Raw genomic sequence first — 16,464 nt, forward strand, 5'->3', positions numbered from 1 at the left:
AGACCCGGTCCAGTGGACGGAGCCGTGCCAGCAGGCTTTCACTCAGGATGCACTCTGTGGCGGGCCACTCTTACATTCTCCTGACTTCTCTCAACCTTTTGTTTGCAGACAGATGCAATGGACAGAGGGCTGGAGACCGTGTTGTCCCAGGTGGTGGAGGGGGAGGAGCGCCCTGTGCTGTACGTCTAAATAATTATTCTAAATAATTACACATTCTAAAATTCAGTTGCATAAAGAAACACCCTCAAATTCCCATATATGGTAAACAAAATATTGCAAACTGAAAATAAAGTAAAGAGTGTGAATGAGTAGTAATCTTTTTTTTGATAGTGGTGAAATAGTGGTGGACAGGACAATAAATACAACACAACAAAATGGTGTAGTGGGTGGTGAATGGTGAGCAGAGCATAATCGCCATTAGAATGATAGAAGTCCCTGAGTTATAGAAATAAAGCGAGAGTGCTGTAACTGATGAGTAATACTCACTCCGGAGAGTAAACAAGATAAGGAGTTGGGGTGGATAATGGTTAAAGAATATTTTGCTTGTGGATTTAATTACTTAAATTTGAAATATTTGGCACAAAATTAACTCCATAAATGGACTATAGACTTAACAAATATTGAGAACTAATTGTTTTTTTTCTTAGGTCTGTGAGTCTGTTAAGAAAGTGTTAAATAAAAAGCATAAAAAGGATCTAAAATATAATAACAATCCCACAGGTTGAGCAAATACACCAATAAATCTTTTTGTAAGGCAGTTTCTGTACAGCAGTCTGTACAGAAATCCAAATGAAGCACTAATGTGTCAGGTTTAGGACAAATTAGATACTAACTTTAGTTATGAATGGTTTCGGGAACAACTTTTAATTAAATAATATTTGTAGAAATTGTAGGTTTAGGCGTTTTTATGTTCGCTCATTTCCTGTACACAGTCTTCCACCGACAAGTTCTAAGTTCCGTTAATTCCAGGAAACTGTAATATTTCCCTTATTTTAATATTTCACTCACAGGATAAAGACCAGGTGATAAGACACCGGAGCGTCATCTACAGGTATGAACCACTATACGTCACAGAAGCTAAAACCTGCTTTCACTTCTGATTGCAGCACTGTCACGAAATGGCGTCGAGGAAAGGTAAGAAATAAATTCGCCTTTCATTAAAGTGGATTATAAGTGAGAAAATGGATTATAAGTGAGAAAACGGATTATAAGTGAGAAACCTTGCAAAGCAGCAACACGTCTTCTTTTCACAGCGCAACATCTAATGTTTCAAATGTTTAAAAAACGTTTCAAATGTTTAAAAGTTTTATGCGTAAGCCTTCAGTAAAGCATCTTCCTATCGAATCGAGTTTATATTATTTTGCTGCCTTTATTCTTGTATTATCAACTTAAATTCAGTTCAGTGAGCTTTGTTAGAATAACCGTCACAGCAGTTATAATATTGTTAAAGCACTGAAATGATACTTTATAGAAATAGCAGTAAAGGAAAAAGAGAAACAATAGTATAATAAAACAGTAAAACCGGATACGCAAACAAATAATCAAATAATTCAAAGGCCCATCAGATACGTGTGTGTGTGCGTGTGTGTGTGTGTGTGTGTGTGTGCGTGTGTGTGTATATATGTCTTCAGTCATATCCGGGTTTTATACGACTTTCACAGGAGCTCCTCTAGGGCTTTATTTCAGTCCAGATCGGCCATGTTAGGGTTTTTAAAATCTCCGACCTCTTCTGAGATTATTACAGGCTGAATTACCTACTGTTTTTCACCAAACTCGCCACTCGTCTGATAATATTATTGTGGATGCACATGTCTGTGATTTTCTATGCAGATGTCACCACACATTGGAAAAAAAGATCCCAGCCTGCTGCTACTTGCCTGTTTAGTCTCGTGGCGCGTGCATCAGTGCTCCCTCTCCCGGATACTTTGTGATTATTGCTGTATTTTCAAATCATTGCTGAAAATTTGGTTCTCCACAAACTGAAATAAAATCCAGGGTCTCTTCTCTACTCTTCTCACCGTGATGCAAACATAGTAGAAAATACAGCCTGTTAGAAACTCACTGGTGTCCGGATGTGAGAGTTTTATCACTGAGGAGACGTGTGAAAATATTTATTACCCACGTCCCACTGATAAAACAATCCAATCTGAACAGGGCTCTTGTCCTTCAGATTGTTGCAGGTTGAGACGTACTGTGCTGCCAGACCACTGCTCTGCGTCTGTTCTCCTAACAGGATGAGCAGTTTATTAGTGTTGGTGAGAGTGTAAAGTTCTGAGGTCTAAAACTTTTTCTAAAGCTCTGATGCTAAAAAGTCTTGTCAGATGTCGTCCATCTTTACTACAAACTGCCAGCTAAAGAAACGAAAGCCAAAGATTCGTTTTTAATTGAAAATAAGAATGAACATGACTATGCTATGGTGATGGAGATGATGGAGGCAAGAAGAGTGAAACCGACACTCCAGCAATTACTCCCAGTAAAGTTCATACTGCAAAAATGTCCATCGAGAGCAGAGGGATGACGAGGTTTCCAATGCTGTCATTTTGAAAGCTATCCACTCACTCAGCAAGCAATTTGATAAGCAGGAAGAAAAGCTAGATGAGCTCTCGAACAAAATAGAGCAAAACTGTAGTATAATCTCAGGGATCAAGGGAGAATTAAATCAGTGCAAACAAAAGATGGCTGAGCTCAACTGGCAAGTCTCAAAACTCAATGAAGAAAACAAAGAGCTAAGAGTGAGGTCTGCAGAGTATGAACACCACAAAAGGTGTTGGAACCTATGCATGAAAGGCTGGAAAGAAAAACAAATTGAAGACACTGGAAGGGAGGAAAATATTGTGGCCACAAATCCAACAAGCAAGAGCAGAAGGAAAAAAGGCTTACTTTCGAGGTCCATTTGCTTTCATAGCAGATTTTAAGCAGGTGATATGTAAAGTTAGAGGAGCATTGGAAAGGGCAGAATGATCTGCTATTGAAGGACTTGATCATCATTTTTGCATTTAATTTTGACTCTTCCCCTAGGGGAGGCGTACTTTGTTTTTTCTGTTTTTTTTTGTAAATTGTCCAGCTCTGGTAAGTTGTGAGTTTCCAGCTAGTTCATGTTCTCATTAAAGTCACAATTATCATTTTGTTTTTTGAATGTAAGAGGACTTAAAGACATTGTAAAAGCTATTTTTTTGTTTTAAAAAGGGTGAAAGGCACATGTTTTTTCTTTGCAAGAGACTCACTCAAGTGAAGACTGTTTTTTGGAAAAATGCAATGGGGAGATATTATTCTGTTCAGTCATGGCTTAAACCGTTCATCAGGGGTCGCTATAAGCCTTAATAATTTTCCATAGAAGGCATAGTTTTAAATTTGGTGAATGTTTATGGGTATAGCAAAAGGGATCAGAAGTTACTGTTAACGAATATCACCAATGTCATTAAGGTTCTTAAAGATAAATATTCAACAGAATTTATTTTGGTTGGAGGAGACAGTAACACAGTTTTTGGAATTTTGCCTCTGTACACCACCACAATGGATGTGAAATGAAGCAATCAAGATGTGATTGGAATGTAGACTTTCAGCTTTAATTAGGTGTGGCCTGGCCATGAAACTGCTTACCAGTCAGTTGTCCAATTACTTTTCAGCCTGTGAAAATGGAGGGACTCCATGGCTGTAATTCCTAAACGGTTAATGCAATATTTTCGTTAAACTCCTTGAATTACAGCTTAACGTCTACACTTCATCATGAAATAACGTTGTTATTTCACGACTAATTAAGGAGATAAAAGGTCTGGAGTTGCTTTCAACTGTTGAATTTGCATTTGGTAGCTGTTCATGGGAACTCTCAATATGCGGTCAAAGAGGTGTTGATGAAAGTGAAGGAGGCCATCATTAGGCTGAAAAAACAAAACAGACCTATCAGAGAGATAGCAGAAACTTTAGAAATGGCCAAATCAACAATTTGGTACATTCTTATAATGAAGGAAAGCACTGGTGAGCTCAGCAACACCAAAAGGCCTAGAAGACCATGGAAGACAACTAAAGTGGATGATTGCAGATTCTTTCCTTGGTGAAGAAAAACTCCTTCACAGCCAAGAACATAAAGACAAGAACACTCTGGAGGAGGTAGGCGCATCATTGTCAAAGTCTACAATCAAGAGACGCCTTCATGAATGTAAATAAACATCTTGCTTGAAAACATCTAAAAAACCTGCCTAGTTCTGATGCAAGATTAACTTGTACCAGAATGATGGGAAGAGAAGAGTATGGAGAAGGAAAGGAAGGGCTCATGATCCAAAGTATACCACATCATCTGTCAAACATGTGGAGGCAGTGTTATGGCATGGGCATGCATGGCCGCCAATGGAACTGGGTCACTGGGGTTTATTGATGATGTGACTGCTGATAGAAGTAGCAGGATGAATTCTGAAGTGTATAGAGCTACTTTCTGCTCACATTCAGTCAAATGCTGCAAAACTGATAGGACGCGGCTTCACAGTACAGATGGATAATGACACAAAGCTTACAGTGAAAGCAACCCAAGAGGTTCTTAAGGCAAAGAAATTAAATGTTCTTAAATGTCCGATGACCTCAACCCAGTTGAGCTGCTTTTCACTTACTGAAGACAAAACTGAAGGCAGAAAGACCCACAAATAAGCAGCAACTGAAGGCTGCTGCAGTAAAGACCTGGCAAATCATCTCAAGGGAGGAAACTCAGCATTTGGTGATTTCCATGGGGTCCAGACTTCAGGCAGTCATTGACTGCAAAGGATTTGCATTCAAGTATTAAAAATAATCCTAATATTTATGATTAAGTTAGTTTGTCCAATTACTTTTGAGGCTGTGAAAATGGAGGGACTCCGTAAAAAATTGGCTGTAATTCCTAAACGGTTAATGCAATATTTTTGTTAAACCCCTTGAATTAAAGCTGAAAGTCTACATTTCAGTCACATCTTGACTGCTTCATTTCAAATCCTTTGTGGTGGTGTACAGAGACAAAATTACAAAAATTGTGTCACTGTCCAAATACTTATGGACCTGACTGTTGATATATATATATATATATATATATATATATATATATATAAATATATATGTAAATTTAAATTGAAATGAATGCTTTTAAACCGTAGATTGCACTGAAGGCATTTTACTATTTGTTTACTAACTACAAGTTACTATATGGTATAAGTACATAATGATTATTTTAAAAAATAAAATTAAAATAATAATAAAATGTAAATAAAAATAGAAAAACATGTAACTCATTTTTCCCCCACAGGTTTATTACGCCCTCGGAGGTGGCGTAGCCTGCCCATAGTACCTCCCACAAGTGAGTATCACTGACTTCACAGTATCCTGAGATGACATTGGGGATGTTGGGTATTTTATTTATCAATCAGGTGCACTTTTTATGCCTTTCAGTCACATGTAGATCAATTTTTGCAAATTTTGAAACTTTACCAATTAAATACATGAATCTGGCATACTCTGAAATAAAGATAGAAAGATTTCTTTTGATTTAAAATACATTACTTACCCATGCACTGTATCGCTTTAAGTATCAAGTATCAGAATAGCACTAAGATAGAAATAGGACCAAAGACCACCTCATAAAACTACCCTTCATTAAATTATATTTACTATTACTTGGAATGGTAAATTAAGTTAATATTACCTGTGTGCCCTTTTAAGAGTTGAAATGTGTCCTGAACATTAATTTAATAAATACATTAAAGGGTGTTTTTGCTTTGACACAGTATCACCTTTAATGAAAATAGTAGGCGAAACATTCTACAGGATATTAAAAATTATAGTGCACAATATGGTTATTTTTAACACGCTTTCCAAAAACATATAACTTTCACTTTAAGTATATTCACTCAGGCATATAAACTCATTGTCCACTTTATTAGGAACACCTGCATGCCTGCACATTCATGCAATTATCTAATCAGCCAGTCGTGGCAGCACTGCAATGCATAAAATCATGCAGATACAGGTCAAGAGCTTCAGTTAATGTTCACATCAAACATCAAACATGATGTTTAACTGTGATTTTAACCGTAGCATGGATGTTGGTGCCAGATAGGCTGGTTTGAGTTTTTCAGAAACTGCTGATCTCCTGGGAATTTCACACACAACACAGTCTCTAGAGACACAGTCTCTAAAGTTTACACAGAATGGTGTGAAAAACAAAAGTACTGAATGAGTGACAGTTCTATGGGTGGAAACGCCTTATTGATAAGTGAGTCAGAGGAAAATGGCTAGATTGTTTCGAGCTGCCAGGAAGGATATAGCAACTCATATAATCACTCTTTGCAATTGTGGTGAACAGAAAAGCATCTCAGCATACACAAAACATTGAACTTTGAGGTGGATGAGCTACAACAGCAGAAGACCATATCAGGTTCCACTCGTCAGCCAAGAACAGGAATCTCACCTGGTCCTTTTCCAGTTTTTCACAACTAACTGTCTGTTCTGGTAGTCCTGGAGTGACAATTTGACGTTGAGCCCTTAACTGACAATTTGGAATTTTAGCCCAAATCAACATAAATCAACTTTTAATCTGCTTTAAAGTTTGGAATCTTTTTATAGACATTTGATTATATTTCTGGGCATTCGATGTATTGTTGCAAACACATTGATTACAATGTTGATAATGACTCCACCAAAGCCACTTTAAGGCTCATTTATCTCATCCTTATGGAAATGGAACCAGTGGCTAGTTCACAATGAATCTTTTACATGTGCACCATGTGTGTGGAAAATAAAGTTCCTTGAAGACATGGTGTGTTAAGGTTGGAGTGGAAGAACTCGAGTGTCCAGCACTTGAGTAGAAGTGATGACAAAATAATACCATATGTATACTGACATGCATAAAAGATAAAGCTAATAGAAACATTTCAGCACATCTTTTTCACTGACTGAACCTTTAGCTGTTTAACCTCAGGACAGAGATCATTCATATTTTGTTTCCTGCTAATTTTTCAGTGTCTGAAGTGAGAATTGTGCTGCTGGGAGAAAATGTTCCCCTGACCAACAGCGTGGGAAACATCATCCTGGGCAGATCTGTGTTTGAGACTGAAGTTCATCTTTCTTCAGTAAAGCTGCAGAGTAAGAGAGCCAGTGGTCACGTGGAGGGAAGAATCATCACCATCATCAACACACCTCATCTCTATAACTCACAACTCTCTCAGGAGGAACTGACTGAGAGAGTAAAAGAGTGCATTTCTCTCACTGATCCTCATGTGTTTCTGTTAGTGCTTCAGTCAGACGAGCAACAAGACAGAGTCAGAAGGATTTTGGAAACTTACAGCCCACTGTCTAGGAAACGCACAATAGTGTTAACTACAGGTGAAGACCATGGATTCATCAGTGAATCAGTGAGACGCCACAGAATTGGGAATATATCTACATTTGATAAACTTCAGATTCTTCAGCTTTTGGGGAAAATAGATGCGGTGGTGAAGGAGACTGGAGGAAGTGACCTACAAGAGAAGACGCACTCAGGAACACCGAGAAGACATCAGGATCATTTGCCTAAAAACACAGCAGAGACAGCTGGAGATACAGTAAGGGAAAAACTGGAGGAGAATAAAGGTGAGTGTAATTTATGGTCTTCAGTCATGTGACCATGTGATGTTAAAGATCTCGTATGAATCTTGAATGTGGAAGAAAGTTGAGATAGGCAGTAAAAATTACCTATTTAAAATTTTCATCAAAGAAGGACATCATTGAAAAATTGCACATTCAAGTTGAATAAATCTACAATGTTTTCACCTCAGTTTTTCCACAATAGTTGGGGTGAAAATTAGATTTAAGCTCACAAACCTACAACTCAAAAACCAAACAAAAGATTGAACCGAGCCCAGAATATGTGGACATAGGAAAAAGTTAAATATTTTTCTTGCATTATTTGAAACAAGTAAACAGTGGAGCGCATTTCTGAATAGTAATTTATATCTGCATCATGCAGAAATTATAGGTGGAACCTGGCAACACTGTTAACTGAATAAAAAGTTGTTAACATTATATGAATTGGAGACTAAACACTGCCTTACTGAGATCCAAAAATAAAACCATATTTCAGCCATATTTCTGTACAAACACTAGAAATGTGTTGAAACCCGCTGCTCCATATCACCCATGAAGACCACGTGCCGTGCACAGAGCAGTATATCTCTGCTGGGCTCATTACAAATAATCATTTAATTCATTTTTCATAGCAAATCTTTTTCATTGTTCTTAAAAAAAATTCTAGACAATCTTCCTGGAAAGTCATGCGGTCATTATAATGAAATACTGCCTAAAGGACTCCAGAAGCTCTCTGAGTGCATCTAGATTTATAGAAGAATCTGATAGCATGTCCATAGAACTTTTCCGATATTTCTGGAATGTAACAAACCAAAAAACTGAAGTAAATCTGATAAAAAACATTATTAGATGGCTATTGTTGTCAACTGTAAATAACAGACCTTATTATTTTGAAACATAGTTATATGTTAATAGTTATATTTTTATAATATTTTATTCAGTGACATTAGATAGATAGAAGATAGAAAACTTGCCAGAAAGTTCCACAGGACATTTTTTTTTTAATTTTAAAAAAGTTGTGATAATTTGTGAATAAAAATGGCTTCATTTTCCAGCAGTTCTGTTTTCTTTAGAGCATAGTAATGGGTTCGCATAAAAAACTTCCAGTTTAGACCACACTCAATTTCAGTTTAAATCCAAATACAAAACCAGATATGAATATTTTGAGCACTAAACAGATACAGATACAGATAATGGCATTGGATCACACCCCTAGTACATACACTAGTAGCTTTGAATGTGTCTCTTCTTTTGCAGTGTCTGATCTGAGAATCATTCTGTTGGGAAACAGTCTCTCAGACACCAGCAGAGTGGGAAACCTCATCCTGGGCAGTTCTGTGTTTGAGACTGAAGATCCTCTACATTCAGTAACGCTTCAGTGTGAGAGAGTTAGAGGACATGTGATGGGAAGATGCATCACCATAATCAATACACCTCATCTGTTTGACCACACCCTCTCAGCACATCAGTTCACACTGTGTCTTAACAGGTGTGTATCTCTAATGGCTCCTGGACCTCATGTCATAATGCTAATTGTACAGCCAGAAAGTTTCACTGAAGCAGACAAAAGAAGAGTGGATAAAATTCTCTCATCTCTGTCTGAGGAGGCCCATAAATACACCATGGTAGTAACTACAAAAAACATAGAAATCGGCACCAGTGTCGACCAGGATAAGGAAAATGTCATACAGAAGATCATTGCTGAAGGTAATTATAGACATTTAGAGTTCAGTGGATGCAGCAGAGCCAATCTTGTGGAGATGATGGAAAAGATGGTCAAGGAGAATAAAGAAAGTCTTCAGTGTGATATATATGAAGATGCTGATTCTGCAGAAGGCCAAAAACTGTCTGAGCAAATTGTAGGTCAACTGGAGCATGAAGAAACAGAAACATGGGAAGAGCATATTCAAACCCACACAAAAACCACATTTGAGAAAATTAAAGAATTTGGAATAGAGAGGAAAAAGAAGCCTCACAGTGGTAAGTACCCACCAACCAATTACAACTTATCCTAATTTTTACAGTATGCAAATTAAAACACAGCCAACTTCAAAATTATTGACTGCCCACACCCCAGTGTATGTGGAAGAGTTGAGGACCCTGGAGATAGGTGTGAAATGTGTTTTCCCAAAAGAGCCTAGCGATAAATCTAGTGACTTTTTTGAGAACACGTCTGTGATCAGTGATTACTCATCACTGATCAATTACTGATCAACATTATTTCCACTAACCAATCACTGATCCAGGCTCTTTTTGAACCCCTTCTTTTCCCCCCCACTGTGTTTATTAACATGGGCTTCAAACTCAGGAAATGAGTAATAAGCAACTAAAGCACATTCTGCACACAGATAAAGACTCTGTCAACTTCTCCCTCTCTTTCTAGCATTCACCTTTCTCACTGTTCAACACATTGCACCTCACTACAAGAAACAGTGTATAAAAAAGAGCTTTGTTAATTACACACTGTCTCCAAGTCTCTGCTCTCCATTCACAAGTGGCACTGGATCAGGCCTTCACAACCAAAACTGTCTTCATTAAAATGAGCAAAAATTAATATGTAAAATAAAGAATGAATACAATAAGTCACCACCAAAATGAATTAATATTTGAAAAAGTCTCATCCCATAATGCCTTACATGGGTGGATCCTTCTTAAATAAATATTGATGAAATTGAAATCATAGTAATGTTGCATACCAGCATTATTCCAACTGGACGGACAAATAAGATGGCAGTTAATGGGGATATTTTTGTCATATATTTTTAACGGGATCAAGATTTGCATCTCCACTAAACTTATTATAAAATCTTACGTCAAACTGACACTAAAATCACTAAACATTTGAAATCCATTTAGGTGGTTCAGATCTAAGATTATTTATTTCATAATTCATAAATATGATAAATGTAAATGAATAGCCATATCAGTGTACTCTATTTATTATAATTCACAAATATATTTAAATATACTTCACTATTTCAATATTCATCCCTTATTTCTCCTCACTGAAGGTGGCAACCCTAGCAGTAGTCAAGCCTGGGTGTGTCTGGTCTAATTGTCTAATCGAACCCAGTTATCGGTTAAATTATGTTAATTGGTTGACTGAGTAACTAAAATTACTTTTTCACAAAGGCCAGTTGGTGTTGGATAACTGTTTCCCTTCAATAAATGAAATGATTATTTAAAAACTGTTTTGAAAGAATTAAGTGTGACCAATATGCAAAAATAGTAGAAACAGGAAAGGGCAAACACTTTTCATAGCTCTGTATATTAATTACTTAGCTGTTACAGGTCAAGTTTTATAATAAGTAACTTTGTGGGGTTTTTATATAGTTTGTAATTTATTTATTCAGTACACATATCAATATACTGATTATGTCAACATGATGATTTTATCCATCTATCTATCTGTCTGTCTGTCTTTATAATTGTAGAATCAAAACAGACTCCACATTTGAAACTGGTGCTGCTGGGGAAGGAAAGAGTAAAGTCCTCAGTATCTAAAGTTTTATTGGGTAAAAAGGCCTCACTGGTCCAGACAGAGTCCAGCTCAATGTGTGTAATGCAGGGAGAAGTGTGTGGTCACCTGATCATGCTGGTGGAGATGCCCGCTCTCTACAACACTCAACTCTCAGAAGAGGAAGTGATGCGTCAGACTCTACACTCTGTCTCTGTCTGCGATCCTGGAGTTCATGCTTTCTTCATCATCGTTCCTGAAGGTCCTCTCACTGATGAAGATAAAGCAGAAATAGAGATGTTTCAGAGGATTTTTAGCTCCAGAGTTAATGACTACACCATCTTCCTCATCAACCAGCAGTCCCAGAGGGAACAGTTAGATGAGACTCTTCACTCTGTGATAAAGGCATGTGGAGGACGATATAAATTCTACAGCAGCAGAACAAATGCAGAAAAGCTGTTTACCTGTGTGAAGGATCTTCTGAAAGAGAACAGCGGTCGTCAGTACACCATGGCCATGTACACTGATGCACAGGTTGAAACCCAGCTGCAGTACAAAAGAGAAATCGAAAAACTGCAACATCAAATGACTGAACTCAAGAAGAGAAACAAAAATCAAACACAAGGTAAAATGTTTATCGATTTAAAATAAAAATCAAAGTATTGCTGTTAGAAGGAAAAGGGCAATTGTTATTTGCAGTAATCAGAAACTGCACATTTATAAAGAAACATGATTATTAGCATGTCAACCATAATTAAATTTGCAGATGTAATTTTACTTTTTGACAGTTCACATTAGGTAGAATAAGGACAACACCTATGACATTATTTTATAATAGCTCTAACATGTTTTTTCTTATGACTCTTTTAAAAATCATTGGCTTTTCTCGTTTGTACAGATTTATCAAAAAGACCTGACACACTCAGGATTGTGCTTTTGGGGAAGACCGGAGTTGGGAAGAGTGCAACAGGAAACACCATTCTGGGGAAAAATGTGTTCAAAGAAGTGACGTCAGCTCAATCAGTTACCACTGCGTGTCAGAAAGAGACAGGAGAAATCAGTGGAAGACAGGTTGCTGTGATTGACACTCCAGGACTGTTTGACACAAATACTGATAATGATGAAACCAGGAAAGAGATTGCTAAATGCATCTCAATGGCAGCACCTGGTCCTCATGTGTTCCTGCTGGTGCTGAAAATAGGACAACGCTTCACAGAGGAGGAGAAAGAGGCAGTGAAAATCATTGAAAAGACTTTTGGTAAAAAATCCAACATGTACACTATCGTGCTCTTCACCAGGGGTGATGAACTTAAAGAAACTACAATTGTACAGTATGTGGAAACTGCTGGGACAGAATTAAACACACTTCTGTTAACCTGTGGTAAAAGATACCATGTGCTCAACAACAATGATAAATCCAGCTGCACCCAGGTCCTGACTCTTCTGGATAAAATCCACTCAATGGTGAAGGTGAATGGAGGAAGCTGCTTCACTAATGAGATGTTCCAGCAGGCAGAAGAAGCTCTAGAAGAAGAAAAGGAGAGAATACTGAAAGAGAGAGAGGAGCAGATAGAGAGAGAGAAAGAAGAACTGAAAGCCAAACATCAAGCTGAAATGGAGAAAATGAGGACAGAGATGCAGAACCAAAAAGAAAGACAAGAGGCAGAAGTGAGAAGAAAAGAAGAAGAATTTAAACAGAGAGAAGAACAAATAAAAAGAGAAATGTCAGAAAGGGAACAACAGGTAAGAGAAGACTTCAGGAAGAGAAGAGAAGAAGATGACTTGAAAATGAAGAAATGGCTGGAAGAAATAAACAGAGAGAGAGAGGAGAACAGGAAACAGTGGGAGAGACAAAGAGAGGAAGATCAAAAACGGCGAGATCAGGAGGAGGAAGAAAGAAAGAGGAGAGAACAAGAATGGAAGGAACACCAGAGAGAGGAGAAAGAGAAGTTTAAAAGAGAAAAGGAAGAGATGAAAAATAATAAAGAAGAAGAATTAAAGAAACTACAAAAGGAGTATGAACAGAAGGTAGCAGAGGAAGACAGGAGAAGAAGGGATTTAGAGGAGAAAATAAAGGATGCAGAGGAAAGTAAAAAGAAGGAACTACAAGACCTTCAGTTATCTCAACACCGAGAGTGGCAGAGGAGGATGAGGGAAGAGGAGGAGATGAGAAAACATCAGCAGAAGGACTGGGAGAGAAGAATTGCTGCTATGGAGGAAAAGTGGAGTTTAGAGCAGATTGGGAAGCAGGAGCAATATGAGTGGGAAAGACAGAAAGAAAAGGAGGAGAGAGATTTAAAAGAAAAGGAAAGAAAAGAGAAAGAAGAACAAGAAAAGAAAAGAATAGAAAATGATTACAATGACAAGATAAGAATGATGGAAGAACAACTAAAGGCACAAAGAGAGAAAGATGAGAGAGAAAAAAAGGAAAAAGATGAACACAAAAAGGAAATGGAAGAGAAACTATGGAAACAACAGGAAGATTTCAGAAAGGAGAAAGAAGAAGAAGAAAGAAAACACAATGAGGAGAAGGAGAGAAATCTTGCTTTCATTAAAGAGCAGCACAAGAAACAGATGGAGAACCTGAAGAGACAGACAGAACAAGCGGCCAGGAAACAGGCAGAGAAAAAAATTTATGCTAAACTTGATGAAAAAGTTAAAGAGGCAAAAAAAGAAGGATTTGAAGAGGGACGTGCAAAAGTAGAGTCAGAAAGAACGATACCAGGCAGAGCTGTAGATCGATTTATTAATTATTTGTCCAAGAAGGAAGGAAAAAAGAAAAATGAATGAAAACTTGACAGAAATTCATTTATAATTATTTTTTTATTCCATATTATTTTTTTAGCTAAAATGATAAAATCTATATGTTGGTATGTTTGCTGAGTGCAGAGTTAAATGTGTATATAATTAGCATCAGTTGGTCAACATGTGATGCATATCAACAGTATTATGCTTCATTCCTGATCAGTTTCTTGCTTCAGGTAGGCTTGTCTCTGTTTTTAATTACATTTTAGATTTTTATAATGTAAGATTAGATTTTGTATTTTTAATATAAATATCTTACATTCTTTTTGTTTCTGTGGCTGCTTATCTTGTGGGGTCTAAAGCTGAAATACAACTACACAATTACAGCTACATATTATACTCAAGAGTTATCAACATCACTAACAAGATATTCATAGCAGGCAGAAAGAAAAAACTGAATTTTACAAAAAAAAAAAAAACATTAGTGTGTGCCAGTGGACAAGATGGATATTTAACTGCTGTATAATCTGTAAAAATGTTTGTATTTAAAAGCAACCAGCTGAGTGTATAAGCAAATATCATTCAGCTATTATACAAAATATGTCTTAATGTAATAATGTCTTAATAAGTTTTGTAAATGGAAAGACTGTAAATATACCCTGTATAGTGAAATGTATTAAATGGCGACTCACCCTGTGCTTTCAGATCAGCTGCTTGTTCTTGTTTGTCACAGAAAAAATACTTTAGTCACTTGTATGTATTTAGTATTTGGTTGAGGTATCTGTTTTATGTTAAAGTCAGGGGACAAAAATAATGAACAAAAAAGGCTTATATGGCCAAAAGTATGTGCACCCCTGACCATCACACTCATATGTGCTTGCTGAACGTCTCATTCCAGATTTATTCCCCTGTGTTTGCTGTTATAATAAGCTCCACTCTTCTGGGAAGCTTTCCACTAGATGTTGGAGCGTGGCTGTGGGGATTTGTGTTCATTCAGCTATAAGAGCATTAGTGAGGTCAGGCGCTGATGTTGGGATGTCGAGGAGGTCTGGGGTGCAGTCGGTGTTCCAGTTCATCCCAAAGGTGTTCAGTGGGGTTGAGGTCAGTGCTCTGTGCAGGACACTCGAGTTCTTCCACTCCAACCTTCACACACCATGTCTTCATGGAGCTCGCTTTGTGCACAGGGGCATTGTCATGCTGGAACAGGTTTGAGTCTCTTAGTTCCAGTGAAGGGAAACTGTAATGCTACAGCACACAGAGATGTTCTATACAACTGTGTGCTTCAGACTTTTTGCTAACAGTTTGGAGAAGAAACACATATGAGTGTGATACTCAGGGGTGCACATACTTTTGGTCATATGGTGTAGCAACACTAGAATTAAACAGGAAGTTATGCAAATACAGGCATAAAAGTAGAGGTCTATGTGTTTTGTAATCCATCCTTCTTTTACTATTGTACCAGTTCTTTTAACTTACAGTTAAAAGTTAGCAAAAGTTTGGCATTTGTTATTCATAAAAAGTGGTCTGATTTTCATCTATGTCACAATTATAGACAAACACAATCTGACTAAACTAATAACACACAAACTTTTCTAGTCTTTATTGAGCACAAGGAGTAATCAGTCACAGTGCAGGCTGGAAAACGTAAGTGAACCCTTGAATTTAGCAGCAAACAACCTCCACCAGTTGGTTCCTGTAGCTGTTAATAAGACTGTCACCATGATAAGGAGGAATTCTGGAGGAATTCTGGATTCTCAGCTCATCAGTATTTTTGGGCTGTCTTGATTGAACAGCTCTCTTCAGGTCATTCCACAGCATCTCTATTAGGTAAAGGTCAGGCCATTCCAAAAACCGAATTTTCTCCTTTTTCAATCATCCTTTAGTTGAATTATGTGTGTGCTTTGGGTCACTGTCCTCGTTGCCCTCAACATTCTCCTGTAAAATGTCTTGATACTGTTTTGAATTCATTGTTGTCTCAATGATTGCAATGTGTCCAGGCCCTGAGGCAGCAAGGCAGCTCCAAACCATGATGCTCCCCACACCATGCTTCACAGTTGGGATGAGTTTTTTCCTCCAAATATAGCATTGTGCATTTTTGCCAAAAGGTTTAAATTTTGATCTGTCCTCAGAACCTTTTCCCAGAAGTGCTAACCTCAAAGTGGCTTTTGGCAAACTTGAGATGAGACACAATGTTTTTTTGGACAGCAATGCTTTCCTTCGTGGTGTGTTATTAGTCTGGTCAAATTGTGTTTATCTATGATTGTGACTTAGATGAACATCAGAGCGCATTTTACAACTAATCAATGCAATCAAATCAGTAATCAAACCCTGATAATTACAAAGGGTTCACAAATGTGTTCTTGTAACTATATTGTTATGGTGCATGGCAATAAATGAGCATCTCATTTCTTCACCTGTCGTCTCTGCCTCTGTATCTGTTAAATCTGAGTTATCTCTTTTCTCATCACTGGTCCACTCCTCAGTGTGTAATTCCGTGTTGCTAATATCAAGATAGAGAGAGACATGCAAGATTTAAACACAAAAATAAAGCAATATGCTAAGCAGAGGCATGGCACACTTGGAATAAGTTTTGAGTCAAATCGCTCCTCAAAGAGGTCTAACACTAATATGCAATTCATGTAGACTTAGTCATTTTGAATATCAGGAACCACTGTATAGAGGAA

The 16,464-nt window shown here is 37.4% G+C and overlaps 1 protein-coding gene across 1 annotated transcript; it reads left to right on the top strand.

Annotated features, from left to right (window-relative positions):
* The first annotated feature begins 1,049 nt into the window (after positions 1-1,049).
* LOC113524062 (inner centromere protein A) lies at positions 1,050-16,193 on the top strand. The gene is made up of 6 exons (XM_034301447.2): positions 1,050-1,134; positions 5,264-5,314; positions 6,976-7,584; positions 8,836-9,558; positions 11,013-11,660; positions 11,934-16,193. The coding sequence occupies exons 1-6, from the start codon at positions 1,119-1,121 to the stop codon at positions 13,823-13,825; spliced, it is 3,939 nt and encodes a 1,312-aa protein (XP_034157338.2). The 5' UTR covers positions 1,050-1,118; the 3' UTR covers positions 13,826-16,193.
* Positions 16,194-16,464: the final 271 nt, after the last annotated feature.

This window comes from Pangasianodon hypophthalmus, chromosome 29 (assembly GCF_027358585.1).
Source record: "Pangasianodon hypophthalmus isolate fPanHyp1 chromosome 29, fPanHyp1.pri, whole genome shotgun sequence".
NCBI classification, from domain to species: Eukaryota; Metazoa; Chordata; class Actinopteri; order Siluriformes; family Pangasiidae; genus Pangasianodon; species Pangasianodon hypophthalmus.